This window comes from Meles meles, chromosome 11 (genome assembly GCF_922984935.1).
Source record: "Meles meles chromosome 11, mMelMel3.1 paternal haplotype, whole genome shotgun sequence".
NCBI lineage: Eukaryota > Metazoa > Chordata > Mammalia > Carnivora > Mustelidae > Meles > Meles meles.
The window spans coordinates 17,783,099-17,799,976 of NC_060076.1; the positions used below are offsets into that span (position 1 = coordinate 17,783,099).

General features: G+C 48.4%; 1 protein-coding gene across 1 annotated transcript in view; it reads right to left on the reverse strand.

The window, feature by feature from the left end:
* Window positions 1–16,878, reverse strand: part of PAPPA (pappalysin 1) — a 239,657-nt gene that overhangs the window by 6,119 nt on the left and 216,660 nt on the right. Inside the window, exon 21 of the mRNA XM_046023823.1 lies at window positions 12,374–12,472. Coding sequence (XP_045879779.1) covers window positions 12,374–12,472 — 99 coding nt within the window. The remainder of the gene's footprint in view (window positions 1–12,373; window positions 12,473–16,878) is intronic.

A 16,878-nucleotide genomic window follows, 5' to 3' on the forward strand; every position in this document is an offset into this window, starting at 1 on the left:
CTACTCCTGAGCCCCAGGTTCCCGGCTGTAGAATGGGTATATCTCAGCCCTACCTAGCCCTGGGAACTCCAAGGGCTGAAGGAACTCATGGGTGGAAAATTGTAATGCTCTGCGCCAGAGCTGGTTGGCGAGACCGGCAGAGCGGAATACTTAACTTCCAGGGCCGTTGGGGTGGCCCAGTGAAAGAAGGTATATGAAGGTGTCTTTTAAGAAAGACAGACGTATGCTGGGATTTTTGATTTGGGGAGGCAAGGGTGAAAACAACAAGAGCATGTCCCAGCAAGCTCAGACTGCTGTCCAGGAGCCTGAGCTCTGGGTGGGGGACATTTCACTTAGAGATTTTGCATAAGGTTTGGTTTGAAGGCTCTCAGGAGCAGATTTTGAGTAAGAAAGGGTGAGACGTATGCAACATGGTTTGCTATCCACTTATGAAAGCTGGGGAAAAATTAAACACACACACACACACACACACAACTTTTTAAAGTGGGGTGGGGCGCCTGGGTAGCTCAGTCAGTTGAGCATCTGAATCTTGATTCCCCCTAAGGTCATGATCTCAGGGTCTCCGGACCCAGCCCCATGTAGGGCTCTGTGCTGGGCATGGAATCTGAGCCCCTCCCCCCTCCTCAAGTGCATACACTCTCTCTCTCTCTCTCTCTCTCTCTCTCGTTCTCTCTCTCAAAGGAAAAACAAACAAACAAACAAAACAGTGGGGGAAGAGCCTGAATTTTGGTCCCTATCCATCCCTTCACATGCTCTGTGACCTTGAGCTGGCTTTCCTTTCTAGAAACTGAAAGAACAAATGTCTTCTCCACACAGCCGATGACCTTTCCAAAGAGCACACTGCAGTCCCTGCTTGAGCCCCAGCCTGAGCTAACGCAAGCGGATTTCAGATTTCACCTCATTGCATCATGATATTTGCATATAACTTTTCCCAGAGGGTCTCCCATCTGCGCAGATGGGTTTAATGACCTCATTCGCCTCCTGCCTAGGCAGGGTCTCTAAGTGCTCACACCATCCCTGAGAACATCTTTGTTCTCCCAGCTTGTGGACTCATTCTCTGTATCAAACTCTTCTCTCTGCTTCTTGGCCTGCCTTCCCTCCCTCTTTTCTATCCTTCCCTCCCTTTCTCCCTCTCTCTCGGTCCTGCAATTTTGCAATAATTGAAAAGGGGGAGATTAAAGTATAAGCCCCAGCTCTCTCATCTACTCCTTGACATTCCTTTGACCTTGAGCATGCAAGCACTTCCCCAAGCCTCAGTTAATTCATTTGTTAAATGGGAATAATGAAAGCAAACACCTCTTGAGGTTGTGATGGAGGATAAGGGAACAGACGAAAATCATGTAGCTCCTAGTTCTGGGCATATGCTCCTCACTTAGCTCAATCAAACGACACGACACATATCTCCTCATCTCTCCCTCAGTGAGACAGGAACCACGTCAGTCTTGTTCTTTCTTGTTTTCTCAGGGCCTGAGCCATCGAATGAATGAATGTTCATTTCTCCATCTCTTACTGACCCTTTCACTATACGCATGACTAGCACAACTCTGTTCCCTCAAGTTAAAGTCATACAGCAGTCACAAGATCAGGAAGCATTCTTACAGATGCTCCTTCTATGCCATGCCTGTCCTTCTGCTTAGGACTACTTGCTGTCCCCTGTTCAAGACATTTACTTCCCAGTCATCATGTCTTGGTGGAGGCTGTGCCTTCCCATCTACAGTATGTTCCACAACCTCGGTATCTCTAGGAGAAGCAGAGAATGTTAGAATTGGAAGAGACAAAGAAGGAAATCCCCTGGTCCAAGTGGGGACACCGAAGGCAGAGCCAAGTCTAAATCCAGTAACTGAGGTCAAGTGGGGAGGGTACCATCATGAGAGCCAGGAGACCTTGACTTGTAGTCACTGAACAATTTTGGGAAAATCCCTCCACTGTCCTGATCCTTTGCGTCTACATCTATAAAAGGGCGATTTTTAAAAACACTGTATTTCGTATGGTTGCGAAGATCAAACAAGAATACACATCCAGAAGCCCTAGGAGATGCCTGATGCTGAATATCTATGTGCTGAATCAGCTCTCATTTCGCCATCTGGGGACACCTCTTCTGCCTGTTGTCCCTCTCTCTCACCTTCCTGACTTCAGCAGCTTCTTTGTCTTCAACTCAACCCATCACTGTATCTGTTCTGTTCTCCTGTCCTTGCCCACATTCTAGCATTAGAATGATCTAGTCACCTCCTACATCCTGTGCACAATTCTCTCCATCTCCATGACCCCTCAGAGATGGTTTCACTCTGATTTAGTGCTCATACTTTCTGCTGTACCTCACATGGCAAAAACTGAGCAGATCTCTTAGAATAAGACCCAAAGTCCTTACCATGAAATCAAGGCCCACTTCTCAGATCTCTCCTGGTCCCTTCTCCCTCTCCCTCTCTGTGGCTTATTTACTTCTTGGTTCCTCCAATACTCCAAGTGTTTTCCTACCCTTGGGGGGGGGGCAATAATCAAAACTTTATTGAAAAATTGATACCAAAGTAAGAGATCACTGTTGTATACCTTACAAAAGCATAATTACACTATGTCGATATTTTAACTGGAATTACTGAACTGACGAGGCTTTCTGTGATAGAACACACATTCAGGAGGTTGTGTAGATGATTAATGTTGCCTCATTGTCTCTGAGTCTGGCCTTTCCTCCGTCGGCTGGCCAAACACTGTTGACCAGCCCACACAAAGAACCACCATTGAGCAAGTGTCCAGCCTTCACCATTCCTCTGCCCTCACTGCTCCTTCCTGGCCAGCTCGTCTTCCACGCTTCACATCTCATCTCAGATGTCACGCCCCCCCCCCCCCCCACTGGTCTGACCAAAGATGGCGCTGATGCATCCAAAGATGGCAAAGATGCCATATCGGAGCATCCCACGGAAGCCCTTCCTGCCCTAAAATGCTCTGTACTTGTATGCCAGCTCGGTCGGGGCAGGGAGCCTATCTGTTACTGACCCAGGACTTTATCTATAACATAACAGGCACTCAGTGGACCCATGAACGGAGAAACAAATGAACGCATTCATACATACCCAGAACACAAGGTGGGGAGCCTCAGCTGTTACCCTCGCTTACTGTGTGACTATGTATAGGTTACTTCCTTTCTCTGGGCTTCAGTTTCCCTACCTGTACACTAAGATTTAATTTTAATTGTCTCGATCTTCCCACTGTCCAAAAATCCTTCTCAGCCTAAGCAAAAAAAAAAAAAAAAAAAAAAAAAAAAGCAGAAGACAAAAGGCCTGGCCAGAAAGGATACAGGACTTGAGACTTTCTCTCACAGACCCTGTCTTGCACATTCCCCTTTCTGCCATCCCCGGTTCCTTCAGCTTCTCCAAAGTCATCAGCTGGGAAAGTCCCACCACCAATTAGCTTCTCTGGCCAGTCTGGCCATCCTGGCCAAGTGCGCATGGTATGACCATTCTCTTCCCTCCCTCGGTTAACCCAGGCAGTTTCAACATTTTCCCAAAGAATGTCTGGAAACTGAGGGAAGGAACCCCAGTCAGAATATAACAGAGTCTGGAAGGCCTGGTCCCAGGAGGTGGATCTGCAGCCTCCCTATCCCCCCTGCCTGCTTGTACATGCAGCTGCCTCTCCTGAGCCCTTGCTAGGAGTTTAGGGGGCAGACAAGCCTGGGTTCTGGTGTGGGCTCCACACAGGCACTGCTTGACTTTTGGCAAGTCCTTTGGCCCCCTGCGGACTCTTCTCCCCACCTGGAAGGCAAGGGTCCTCGGAAAAACCTCACTGCATTCTGGTGAGGAGCCAATGCAATAATGTCTCCAAACAGCTCACAGAGGTCCTCGTGCAGAGGAGACGGACAGCGTCTTGTTCCGTTTGCCTGCCGGACTCTCGAGTCTTAGCAAACTGCCTGTTCAGAGCCTGCCCCAGGGTCTCCTCTTGTCACAAGCTTCCTCCCTGATCAAGGGCCTACGAGTGGGAGCAGAAGGATAGAGACTAGCAGCTCTAGCCACTTCCCAGGTGTTCCTTAGTCTGGCCAGGAAGAGGCAGGTGCACACCCATGAATACCACTTTAACACACACACACACACACACGTACTTCCTGAGGGCCTTCCACATGCCGGGTAATTCCTACCTGCTGGCTAGTCCACTGCACACAACCCCATGAGGCTACTGTTGTTAGTGACCCATCTTGCAGATGAGAAAATAGAGGATTCAGAATGTTTAGAACAAACAAACTTGCCCCAGGCCTCATTACTCATCAGTAACTAGCAGACGTAGGATTCTAAAGTCCATTCTGAACACTGAGAGCTTTTCAGCCAGGAGAGTAAGAAGGCTCCTCCTTCACAACCTTGCTGGGCTGACTGCTGCTTTGTCTTTTTACAGCCAATAGCTTTTTATCCCTTTATTATGTGCCTGGCTGAGTTAACCCAGTATGCATTATCTCACTCACTCTTCCCAGCAGCCCTAATAAGGTAGCTATTCTTGCTAGCCCCGTTTTCCATTCTTACAGGAAGGTAAGAGGCACAGAGGTAAGTCACTCGGCTGGCAGGTGGCCTGTGATCTGAATCCTTGTTTGTAACCACTCCTTGGTACTGACCCCCCTGGCAGTCAGGGTCCCCTTTTGACAGAGGAATAAATTGAGGCACAGAAAAAAGGGCCACATCCTGGTAAAGTCAGCTCTGAGCCCAATTCCCAGATTCCCTGATTCCCCAAGCAGCTTCCCACTGTCTCCCCCAGATGGCCTCCCCAGGAAACCTACCACCCACAGCACAAACGCTGTGGTGGCCAGTTTACATCTGGGATTCCCAGCACCATGTGGCTAGGCTATCCCATAAATGGCTTGGCCACCCACTCTAGGATTCTGTCAATAAGCCCAGGTCAATGACTAAAGGCCAGGATTCTCTCCTTTTTTCCCTCTGTGCTGGAGATGGTGCTTAGGCACAGGGGTTTCTCCTCTGGGTGAGTTGCCCAGGATAACACCTCCATCTGTGGTGTGTGTGTGTGTGAGCGGCTCAGGAATGCAGCCCAGGCAAATGCACCACAAGGCCCTGGCTGCAGGTCCTCTGATGCTGGGAGGCAGGCAGGGGCGGGATTCTGACTCAGACTCAACAGGGAGGTCACAAGTAGAGTATGTGCACTGTGGGGAGCAAGACGTATCCTATGCCAAATGTCAGAAAGCCTGACTGTCCATCCGCCCACTGTGGGAGCTTGGGCAAGTCATTCCACCACTCTGAGTCCCAGGGACCTCATCGTGTTAATGGTAGACCAAGGTGTGACGTCAAGTACAAGGACTTCTCGTGAGCTCCTTGGAGATAGGATAGATACCAGCCTGGCACAGGGCATGGAAGAGTCCGTGAGTGCAGTCTTGTTGAAATGTGGATCAGGGGAGGGCAAGGTGGAGAAAAAGGAATGAGATTTGGGTTTGATTCCTTTCCCTGTTAGTGACTTAGTGTGTGCTCTTAGGCAAGTTACTTTCCTTTGGGGAGCTTTGGTCTATTTGCAAAATGAAGGTAGTAATAGTCCTGCCCATTGGAAATATTTCAGATAAAGTATAAAATTCAAATACAGCCCTTAGCATGGTACATGGCATATAAGGTATGCTCAGTAAATGGTGGTGATGGTGGTCATGATGTTGACAGTGGTTATGAGGAAGATACCTCTGGGTCAAATGAAAATGAGTGTCTAATTCAGCCACATGAAAAAGCCAAAGCTACACCTCAAATAGGGAAAATCACAACACTCCAGAAGCCAGTGATTTTTTGGGACAAGGAAGAATTAGTGCAGTCTGTTTAGTCATCTTCCTGTTGTCTTTTACTAATCTTCCAAGGTAAATATGTCCAGCCCCTCTTCCATGAAGCCTTCTAGGATCCTCTAGACTAGTTCAGTGCTTAGAATCATTGAACACTCCTACGCTCTGTGGATAAGGCTCAGATTCCCTGGCTTGGTTTTAAAAGCCTGCTCAAGGCTCATTTTCTTACCTCTTACTACTTACATCCCTTCTCATTCTGTGCTCTAGCCATAGTCAGGGAATTGTGGTCTCCTTAATATGCTTCCTTATGTCAGGGCCTTTGCACAGAATGTGTCCTCTGCCAGAAATACTCTTTTCTCTCGCATCCTAATCTCTGGTCCCCCACCCCCTACCCCTTTTACCTAGCTAAGACCTACCATGCTTTTCATGTCTCACCTTGGGTGTTTCCTTCTGCAGGAAGCTTTGTTGACTCTCCTCACTGGCTCTATCTCTGTTAGCACTTAATATACTGTAAACATGTGGCCACTAGTTCACAAGACATGAACTCAGCATTGCTGGGACCAGGTCCATGTTGCTTGTGGCCTAGAACGGCGTCTGTCACATAGCAAGTGCTCAACAGGGGGGTACTTCGGAAGTAGGGATACAGTATTGAACAAACAGATGCACATTCTTGACCTCACAAAATTTCCATTGGGTCAGCAAGGGGGTAGGGATTACGAGAAAATAAATACATTTTTATAGTGTATGCCAAGGTGATCGGGGTTATAAAAGAAAGAAAAGTGGAATCCAAAACAAATGGGTGCATGAGTGCCAGGGAAAATGTAAGGTGGGTGGTCAGGATGGAGTTCATTGAGAACTTGACACCTGGGCAAAGACTTGGAAGAGGTGAGGGAATGAGTCATGTGGATGAATGGAGAAGAATGTTCTCGGCTAAGCGAGGAGCCAGTGACAAGGTCTGTAAGATAGGCGGACACCTGGCCGGACCGCTGGAGTTAAGTGAGGGAAGGTACTGATGGGAGGGGGTAAGGTCAGAGAAGTGCTGGGGGGAGGCAGGACACACACGGCCTTAGAGACCATTGGGAGGCCTGGTTTTTAGTCTGAGTAAGATGGGGAGACACTTGAAGGGCTTTGCGCAGAGGTGTGATACCACGAGACTTGCTTTAGGAGGACCGTTCTGGTTGCTAATTTAAGGTCTAAGAGGTACCGATGGACACCACCAGCTCTGCAGCCTAATACACCACCCTTTAGCTTGGACCAGCCAGCAGCGTGGAAGGCTGCCGTTCACCTAACGATTGTTAGAATGACTAGAATGACTAGACTCCTTAGGCCAGTGGGCTATGTCTGGGTATAAGGTCCTTTCCTACAAAACTCCATTTTCACTTAGATTTAGCAAATAAATATTACAACCCTACACTTAATGTCATCAGTTAGGCATGCCATCTTGTGCTGAGACATTTCTGGGATGAATTTCTTCCTAATCTTTACTGGTCCCTGTCCCAAATAGCCGGCAGGTTCTCACCAATGCCACACGGAGAATCCTTAGACATGAATATCATCCAAATGTCAACAGATAAAAACCAAAGGGAAGCCGGGCCTGCCCAGGGTCACAGAACTAAGTCACAGGGCTGGGACTACACCCCAACTTCCCAGACATTGTCCAGAATCAGTCTCTTAGCAGCTGTCTAAAACACGACCAGAAGTAGTGTTCCAGGCCACCCCGCCTTACAAAACCTTGCTATGTTGAATGAATTAAGGCTGTTTCCCCTTCTTCCCTTAAAGCTCTAATACATGCTTCCTTAGGATGATTCCAGTTATGAATTAATTTTTTCATTGTTGTTATGAGGGTAAATCATTGAAGCAACCATTCTGGAAATCTGCTCTGTATTCGAGACTCCTCAAGGCTCCAACAGGAAAATAATAAACTGACATGCTGAGAAGCTGGGTCCTGCCCCTTCCTGTCTGCCTCGTGCTGCAGACAGGTGTCTGGATGGGAAAACGGTCACCCCTGTCAGACGGAGTTTCCTGCACTGTCTTGCTCTTGTCTGCCAGCCGGGCCCAGGTCACCCCACAAAGCAGATGTGGGGAACAGCTGGTGTCTGGACAAACAAGGAAAGGAGGAGGAAGGGAGCAGACAGACATCATTCTGGGCCAAATGACCAGGAGGCCTGAGGCCCGGAGACTGGGAAGAGGTTAAGTGAGAGAGTTGGCTAGAAGGTCGTCTGGGAGAAGATGCTGTGTGCTTGCCCCTTGGCCTTGAGTTCATACCCGGGACTCCTGTCCAGGCGAACGAGGAAGGAAGAAGCCCACCCACCAGGGGAAGGGCAAAATGCCTGGGCAAGATGCAAGTTCGATGTTTACGTCAAGCTATAAACAACTAGATGTTTACAACAGGGGTTAGAGGCGACTGCCTCGTGGCTTAGGTTCACGAGGTTCCCCTCTCAGCTCTACCACTTGCTGGCTGTGGGACCTCAGCCCTTCTCAGCCTCAGCAGCCTTGGCCATAAAATGAGGATAAAAAGACACCACCTACAATAGGGTGACTGTGTGATGAAAAGAGATGACACATGCAATAGCAGTCACCACGGTGCTTGGCGCATGGCGAGCCCTCCATAAACAGGAGTGATGGTCATTCAGAGCCCGGAAATCCTAGATCCTACACTCAAACTCTGCCACCCGGTACAAGTGAGTTCACTTCTCTGAGCCTCCACTGAGTCGACCTTGTCGGGTTTTTCTGGGGTCTCAGAGTGAGACAATAGGCACAGAGACTCCCAACCACGGCCAGGCACATAGTATGTGCTCCGCCGGTGACATGACCATCACTGAAGAAGGTGCATGAAGCCAGTCTGCCATTTCAGTGAGCTTCTGAGTGCCAGGCCATGTGCTCGCGGGCAGGGAACTCCCCACGATGGGTACCCGGGGCCAGGAGTTCAGGCAGAAACTGACCAGGACCGGCAGTACGGAGCAGGGAATGAGAGGACGGAAGCCAGCCTCTGGCCCCCCTCCTGCCGTTAAGAGGCTTCCTGCTGGGGAATCTGGAGACAGAAACCAAGACTTTTTTCCACTCAGAGGAAACTGCTGTCTGGGACATCAGGGATGGCTGGCAAGGCTGGGAGCCTCAGCCACTCCCCACCCTGTCTTTGCTGCTGGGAAAAGCCACTTTCACCATTGCCAAGGGGAGGGGTCCCGTATCCAAGGTTCCCTGGCAGTCAGGGCTCGCGGTGAATTGTCTCCAACCAGGACTGGGAGGGTCAGGCCCAGGCGCATGGAGGACTCAGCCCTGCACACAAGAAAGACCTGGGCTCGTGCGTCAGGCAGACCTGGGTTCGTGTTTGGATCTCTGCACTTGCAGCCAAGTGAACTCAAGCCCGTCCTGCGAGAGCTCTGAGCCCACACTGGCTCACCTGGGCACAGGGGCTGACAATGACCTGTCAGAGTGGCCACGGGGATTCAAGAAGCTGACGGAGGACACGTGTCTGGCAGGATGTCTGACAGCCGCAGCAACTCACCGAGGGGTGTCTCTTTCATTCTGTTTCTCCACCTGCTGTCTCGATAAACCAGCTACTGCGGGAAGTGGAGTTGGGCGGGTGCAAGAGAGTGTGTGAAAGCATTCGAGAAGCGGGAGCCTATTTAGAAGTCAAACTGGGGAATTTAAACGGTAGGAAGTATGAGCTTAATCTGAGATCCCTTTCTCCTCCAGAAGTCAGACTCCCAGGAATCTCAAATCTGAAGAAAGCCTCCAACACTGTGAGTAAAGAACAACTATGGCACAGCCATATGTACCAGAAGAGAAGCCGGGAGGCCCGGTCATCCACATTTCCCACATAGTGCTCACAGGCCTCCCCAGCCTGTCTTCAACCACCACTCACCTTCTCCAGGAAAGCTACTCACTGTTCAGGGCTCAGTGTAAACATTGCTTCCTCAGGGAAGCCTTCCCTGACCTTCACACTGGTCTCCGTAACCTCCGGCACCTTTCCTTTACTGCCCCTTGACAAAGGCACTGCGGTGCCTGGCTGGGCACCTCATCGCCTAAGGCCTGGCTCCCCTAATGGGCCATGAACTTCACAGGGGCAGGTGCCAGTCTGTCTGGACTTGACCCCGGGTACACTGCTTGGTACAGTGCTGAGCCCTCACAGACACTCAAGGATCACGCATCTCGCTGCGTGAAGGAAGCTTGGCACTCAGCATTGTGCAGCCTCGGCCGACATGGAGGATCACCAATTTAAAGAGGAAGAAGGGGATCTTTTCACCCCGAAAGCCAAAATTACATACATAATGTGGGTAGAAAAGGAAAGAAAGGGAAAAAAAAAAAAAAAGACTAGAAGCATATTCAGAACTAGCAAAGAACAAACAACTCTTGGTCCCTTCCTAAAGAGGCAGCACCTAAGGGCCGTGACGTCTGAAATTGTTGCAACTGAACCCAGAAAGAGCAGAGGGTCAAAATGGCCATTTGGTGTACATAGATGTTTTTTCAAGTGACTGTAATTCTTTGGAATCTGCACCTGAAGCTCAGTCTCATGACTTCATGTTCCTACCTCGCGCTCTGTAGAAACAGCAATCCATTTAAGGAAGTCTCCCAATAAAAATAAATTAGTTTTTTTTAACGTTTTTGTATATAAAGTTATAGTTCGTAGGAAAATTGTTTTAATCGGAGCTGCTCTTGCGCCAACGGATGGCGTCACGTGACTACTGCATCATAATTCCACCCAAACTTCTATTTAAAACACACACTTCATTGTCCATTGACTTTCGAAAACGGACTCCCACAAATGAAACGGACGCTATTGTACTCTGTCTTCATTTGGCACCAGGCGTCAGGAGCCTTATAAATGCTCACACCTTTTATCCTCGTCATTTCAGTTCTAAATGGCAATTGTGAAGAACAGAGCTGGAGAAATATTTACCTGCAAAGATATTCACCAGCCTCGTTATTTATCATGGTGAGAAACTGAAATAACCCGCAAGTTAGAAAGAACTGCCTAAGGTGAGTGGTTCCATAAATCATAATCCATCACAACCCTCTAATAAATAATAACAGAGCAAAAACGATCGCCGGAAAGTTTATCATAATATCAGATCATTCTTACGTATACGATTTCCTGTGCTAAGGCAAAACAGAACAACACAGGATCCTGCACGAGAAATGCTGCGAGGTATACGCAGGCACAAATACCCACATGCTTACACACACAGTAAGATATAGCAGAGGGAAAAGCAATGGCTACTTCCGGGATGTGAGAAAAGCAATGATTCTGTTGTTTTCTCTGCTTTCTGGATTTTCCACAAAGTAGAGTATGTGTGGTTTCATAATTTGGAGAAAGATAAAATTCATTAATAGGAAATGAATTTTATTCTACTGTATTTGAGCAGAAAGTATTGACTTTCGGTGTTTAATAAATAAATCAAGGGAGGGGGCGAGCATGCTGAAGGGTTGCCCGTGCAAGACCAGCTGACCCCAGGGAGCCCCAGCAGCGCTGGTCATCAAAGACACAGTCTGACTGTGCTCCTTAGGTCTTGCCCCGTCCATCCCCGTATTCTAAGGCCAGAACCTCTTTCCTAAGCAACTAATTCTTTTAAGGATGGTGCGACATAAAGGTACTTTGAACAAGCCAGAAACCTTGCTGTTTCTATCACTCACTCTGCTACCATGGACCAATCAGTTTTCCTGTAGGGGCCTCAGTTACCCCATTAGGAAGTGAGAAGTTTGGACCCGATAATCACTGACAGCACTCCCGCCAAGACTGACTATGACCGGCCTCGGGAACACCGTTCGTTCCCCTTTCTTTAAGGAGAGAGAGATTAGCTCAAAAGATTTTTTTGGCTCAGATTGTAGATGAGTACAAAACCAGAAATAGCTCCCCATGAAGTCATTCATCACCAGAGCACTCCTCAACCCAGGCTGCCAGTCTGACCACCTCTCTCCCAGCTCTCGGCTGGGGTTCCAGCTCTCATCAGGAAGAAAGTGGGGGGGGGGGCACTCTTCCATGAGTGGTGGGTATGCGCCCTAGTCAAATGTTCCTGTTTTACTCGAGACACCTGGTTCACTACTGCTGAACTCTAATATGTAAAGGAAGAAAATCACAACCGAGACCACGCCCCCTAATTTTACAGAGAGATAAAATAATCAAAGGCTAAGACTTACCTTGGTAGCAATGTCCCATCTTCTCTCTGCCCCTATATTTTAGCCATACATCCCAAAGACGCAAGTTCCCTCTAGGATTTTACAAGCAAGTCTCTTGCCCCCAAATCTTTTCCTGGCCACCTTCCCTCTCCTTCTCCTTCTCCCTTAAGTTTCAGTGTCAGTGCTGATCCCCTGGTAGAGCCTTTCTCCAGCCCCTGGCCTAGGCCCTCCCAGTGCTCTATCCTCCCATTCTAAAAGTATTGATTATACTTATATTTGTCTGCTTCCATGTCTGGCCCCAAGCTTTGAGGGTAAGGAAACATCTGCAAAGATTAGTCCATGATATTAGCTCAACTACTGTCTCAAAGAATAAAGAAACGTAATGTATCACAGCTTGGGGGCATACGCTGACACCACCAGGACAATGGGTTGTGCAGGGGGCTCCAGGCTGGGAAGTGGGAGAGGTCTGCAGGCGGCGCTGCTGGTGGGGGTGGGAGGGTGGTGGTGTGTTACCTTCTTGGTCTTCACCGTAGAGGCACAGCAGTCCCCACCATCGTAGTTGCAGAAGGCTCGGTTGTTGATGGCATCACAGTAATTGTCTCCCATGAAGGGCTGCAAGGCAGGAGAGAGGCAGAAGGAAAGTGGCCTGTTAGCATCCTGGATTAGGTGGGGGATAGCCCTGTCATTGTTCAGCTATCGCTCATCCTTTTGAAAACCCCTGTAGACTGTCTACCTGGCTTTAAATGCCAACACCCCCTTGGCCAAGTTATCACTTCTGCTGTTTGTAAAGACTTACCTAGCCAACTTTTCCCCAACTCAGCTGCGGCTACGCTGCTGGACATGCTTGTAGGCTGGGGTATGCAAAGCCACGGGAGAGATCACTTACATCTCTCTAAGGTCGGGCACAGTTTTACTTGAAGAAATGATGAGGAAATCTGAGCAGACTTCCCCTACTTTTCCCAGTAGTAGGTAATGAAAAACATAATTTACAGTACAATATAAACAATGTAATCTGCCCAAGAATTGTCAGGATCAAACGTAAGAACTCATTCATCAGAATTTGACACAATGGTCTGTGGGCGCCCTCTATTCTAGCACTGGAGTGGAGGTCCTTGAGGTCACATGCTTTACGTGTTTGTCATCTTCTTTGTTCTCCAAACAACATGTGAGGTAAGCACTGATATTCCCACTTTTCAGATGAAGATTCTGAGGCTCAGAGCGAGACAGGGACTGAGCCCAGATCAGCCTGGCAGGGCCAGAGCAATGATTTAAATCTAAGTTGACGTCCTATCTTTTCTTTGCCATTCTGGTCCACACCTAGACATACTGACGTGTTGCTTTTCTTCCCCATGTTTCTCCAACTCTGTGGTACCCCAAGGATGAGGAAAAGATGACAGAGTTAAGTCATTACTGATCTGAACCCAGAGTAATCTTATGGGAAAGTCAGGAGGGTCTGCAAACCCCCTAATACTTTTTGTCCCTATAAGCACTAAGCACACTGTGTGTTCTAATGTTTGTTTATGAACCTCCAGCTGGTAGAAGACTGTGAGCTCGCTGAACACAAGGACAATATCCAGTTCCTCTTGGTCTCCCTATCACCTAGTTTAATGCTGGGTACAACTTTGGCTCTTAGTGATGTTTTTGAAACGGCATAGGGGCATATTGTATTGACATAGTGGAAAGGTAGTTGTGAGGGGGTTTAGAAAATCTGGGGTCTAGTCTAACAAACCTCAGCCAACTGGAGGGGTTCCTTGGTGATTTTGGTTAAGTGCCTTATCTTTTCTGGGCCTTGAGAGTCCCAGTTGTGAAATAAAGAGACAGGATTAGTCCATTGATTGCTCAAAGCAATAAGCATACCCCTTCACCCACCAAAAGCAATAAAGTGTGACCCTTTAATATAGAAGGCAGGGAAAGTAAGACTTCTCTGATCAAAGTTCACGTTGGGCTCTCTAATACTTGGTGACTCACTGCTGGGAAAGATGTCATCAGTTGGCTAAGACCACGGCATCTCAGTGCAACTCCTGTGATCCAATGGTCTTTCCTTCCCATCCTGACTGTTATGGGGAGAACCAAGCTCACAAGGAGTCCTTCCCATGTGGCATCCCTGACTTTTTCATCTCTGCCTCAAATTCACCCAGGCTTTGTGCTCCCAACTCATGATGCCAGATTCCATTTCATCACTATCCTATTAGGGTCTAAAAAAAAAAAAAAAAATAGCTTAGCAAGACAGAACCAAGAACAGGCAACAGCTGGGCCCAGGTGTCTATTTGCATACGTGCATGACTATGAACACAAGTGTGACTCTGACGGGCACTTGCCATAATGAACACATTATTACATCCCTATCTGAGCAGAAAGGCACAAACAACAAACAAAGGATAAGCTCTTGGTTCTGCTCTGTGCCCGAGGAGATCGGCCTATGGGACTATTCTTTATGATCTTTCTTCTATTATATAAAACAGAGTAAGGAAGGAAACCAAATGTCCCTTAGAATGAAAGGAACTGACCTGGTAAAAGGAGTAGCTGGGAAAGACGAGGAAGAAGAGAAAAAAATAAATGAAACTTTTTTTTTTTGCCCCTGAAAAAAAAAACAACAACAACTCCAGTCTCCTCACCAGCTACCCTTCACCCGTTTCCTGCAGCCACACCCTTGCCTCCATCCGCCCCTCTACCCATCCACCCTGTACTTAACCACATTCACTGAACGCTTACTACAGGTTACATGTCGCACCACAGACAGTGAGATGGAGCTCGTACTCCTTCAGACCTCACGCTTCAGTGAGGAGACTTTAATAAAATAATCACACATTTAATTGGCCAATTTCAACTCTGATAAGAGCGAAAGAGGACAGGCACCATGAGGCTGTTAAAGAGTAAGAAGACCAGACCTCATCAGGGAGCTCCGCAAAGGTGTCCCTTGGGAAATGACCTTTCAGCAGAGACCGGGAAGATGAGCAGGGGCTAATTAGAGGAGGGTGGAGAACGGAGGCTTTCGAGAGGGAGCGAATGACATGTGAAAGGCTCTGCCACTGAAGGGATTTTTCCCACTCCTGGTACTTCTCAGGGATACCGCTCCCACTACTGTGTTCAGGTGAGCAGCTCACCCTTGGGGATCTAGCTCCGATCTCACACCCCTGAAATGCCTTCTCTGAGAGCCCCAGGATGCTCTGTGCTTCTTGTGCTTGGTCTGGTTACAGATCTTGGTCCATAGTTTAGAATTCTTTAATTGTCTACCTCCTTCACTAGACTGTGAGTTCCCGAGGGACAGGACTGCGCGTCGTCCATATCTGTAGCCTGGACTTCCTAGCAAAACGTGTGGTGGTGATTTGAGCAAAACTTCACTATTTATGTTCATTCAGTCAAATGATTCAGTTCTTCATGGACAGATATGTGGACGCGTGGATGCACAAGGGGCAAGAAGCCACCACATGTCTGGACTCAGGAAGGAGGAGGGGCACAGTGACTGTTCTCACTTGTCTAAGGTCATTGTGTTTCCAGAACCTTGAGTAGTGTCAGGCCCCTAAGAGGCATCAGTGAGGCTCTTATGTGTGAGAGTGAAGGGACCACTTTGGACACAGCTTGCGGTAGAGGGCTCAGGAGTCCCAAAACCCTTCCTCAGTCCTGGCTAACTCCAGACATTCCAGATTGATGGCTCCTGCCTCGACCCAGTGTTTGTATCTCTTCCAGGCATTCCTTTCAGCCCCAGACACAAGGCAAACTATGAGCTTTAAGTTAAGGAGGAGAGGAGATCACCTGCAAGGGCAAAGGCGATAAGCATCGTTGGCAGGACTCAGAGCCTGACAGGTGAGGGTCTCCTAGGCCCCAGTGCTGAGTCAAAGGAGGGATCGAATTCTGCTGTCACACTGGCTGCCCAGACCGCCAACTCAGCAGAATGAGGGCCCAGGTAATCCAAGCTTCCTTTTCTCCAAGCGTTGGACTGATCCAGAGGGATGGAAGGAAGCAATAGCCACAGGGCCTTGGCTTTGGTTTTGCCATTCCCAGCTGAACCTTGGGAGAATGGGGGGGGGGGGGGACTCTTGAAGACTACAGTGTCAAGTGCCCTTGGAAGATGCCACAGGGAGCCCCTAGCCAAGACACAGAATGAAAAGTTTGATCCAGGGGCTGTCTTGTCAGGGGTGATTCATGGGTGGGAGGTGGCCCAATGGAGGAGAAAAAGCACCAGCCTAGAGTCAGGAGACCCAGGTTCATGCTTTGGCTCTGGGGCTTTTATGGTGTGCAACGCTGGGCCAGTCCATTGCCTCTCTGATCCTCCTTTTTCACTCCATAGAACCATTGATTAGGATTAGATCACACTAAGAACCCTTCCCATTTGAGTATTCCATCAAATTTCAGATCTGGCTACACCTTTAAAAAGTCAGGTTTAGATCATCTAGAAGAGCATTTCTGACTCTGACATTCCAAGAATTTCATCAAATACAAAGTTTTCTAGAGTACAAACTAGTCCCTTTCACCTGCGTTTTCCTGAGTGGGCTCTGGAGCGGGGAGCGGACCACAAATACTTATGGCTCCACCTGGATGTGATCTGGGGCCTCCTTTTCATTGCCAGATGAGAAGACCCACAAGGGACTTGGGGTGCACAGAATATCTCCTACTTCCAGAGGCAGTGTGACCCCTTGAGAATACAGATGACTTTCTAAGTACTCTGCCCCTTTGCCTTCCCAGGCTGGTCATGGAGACACAGAGACAGATCTCCATAAAGCCAAGCTCCGGGAACGGTTCAACTGTGAAATCAGAGAGGATCTTCCCGTTCAGCTCTGTGGTAGGGTCTAAGGTACCCATACTGCTTCTGGGGTTGAAGAACGAGTGAATGACAAATGTGTGGCAAAAGGAAGTGACCTGCAAGTAATGGTCAGCAGTAAAGTAGGAAGTGGAAAGGGGAAAAAGGTTAAAAAGCCTCCTGTGGTTCTTTAAACATTAAATCTGATCATTTGGGTCAAATGCCTGGTATGTTATAGATGCAAAATCAGGACGGCCTCCCTCCCTCCCTCCCTCCCAGA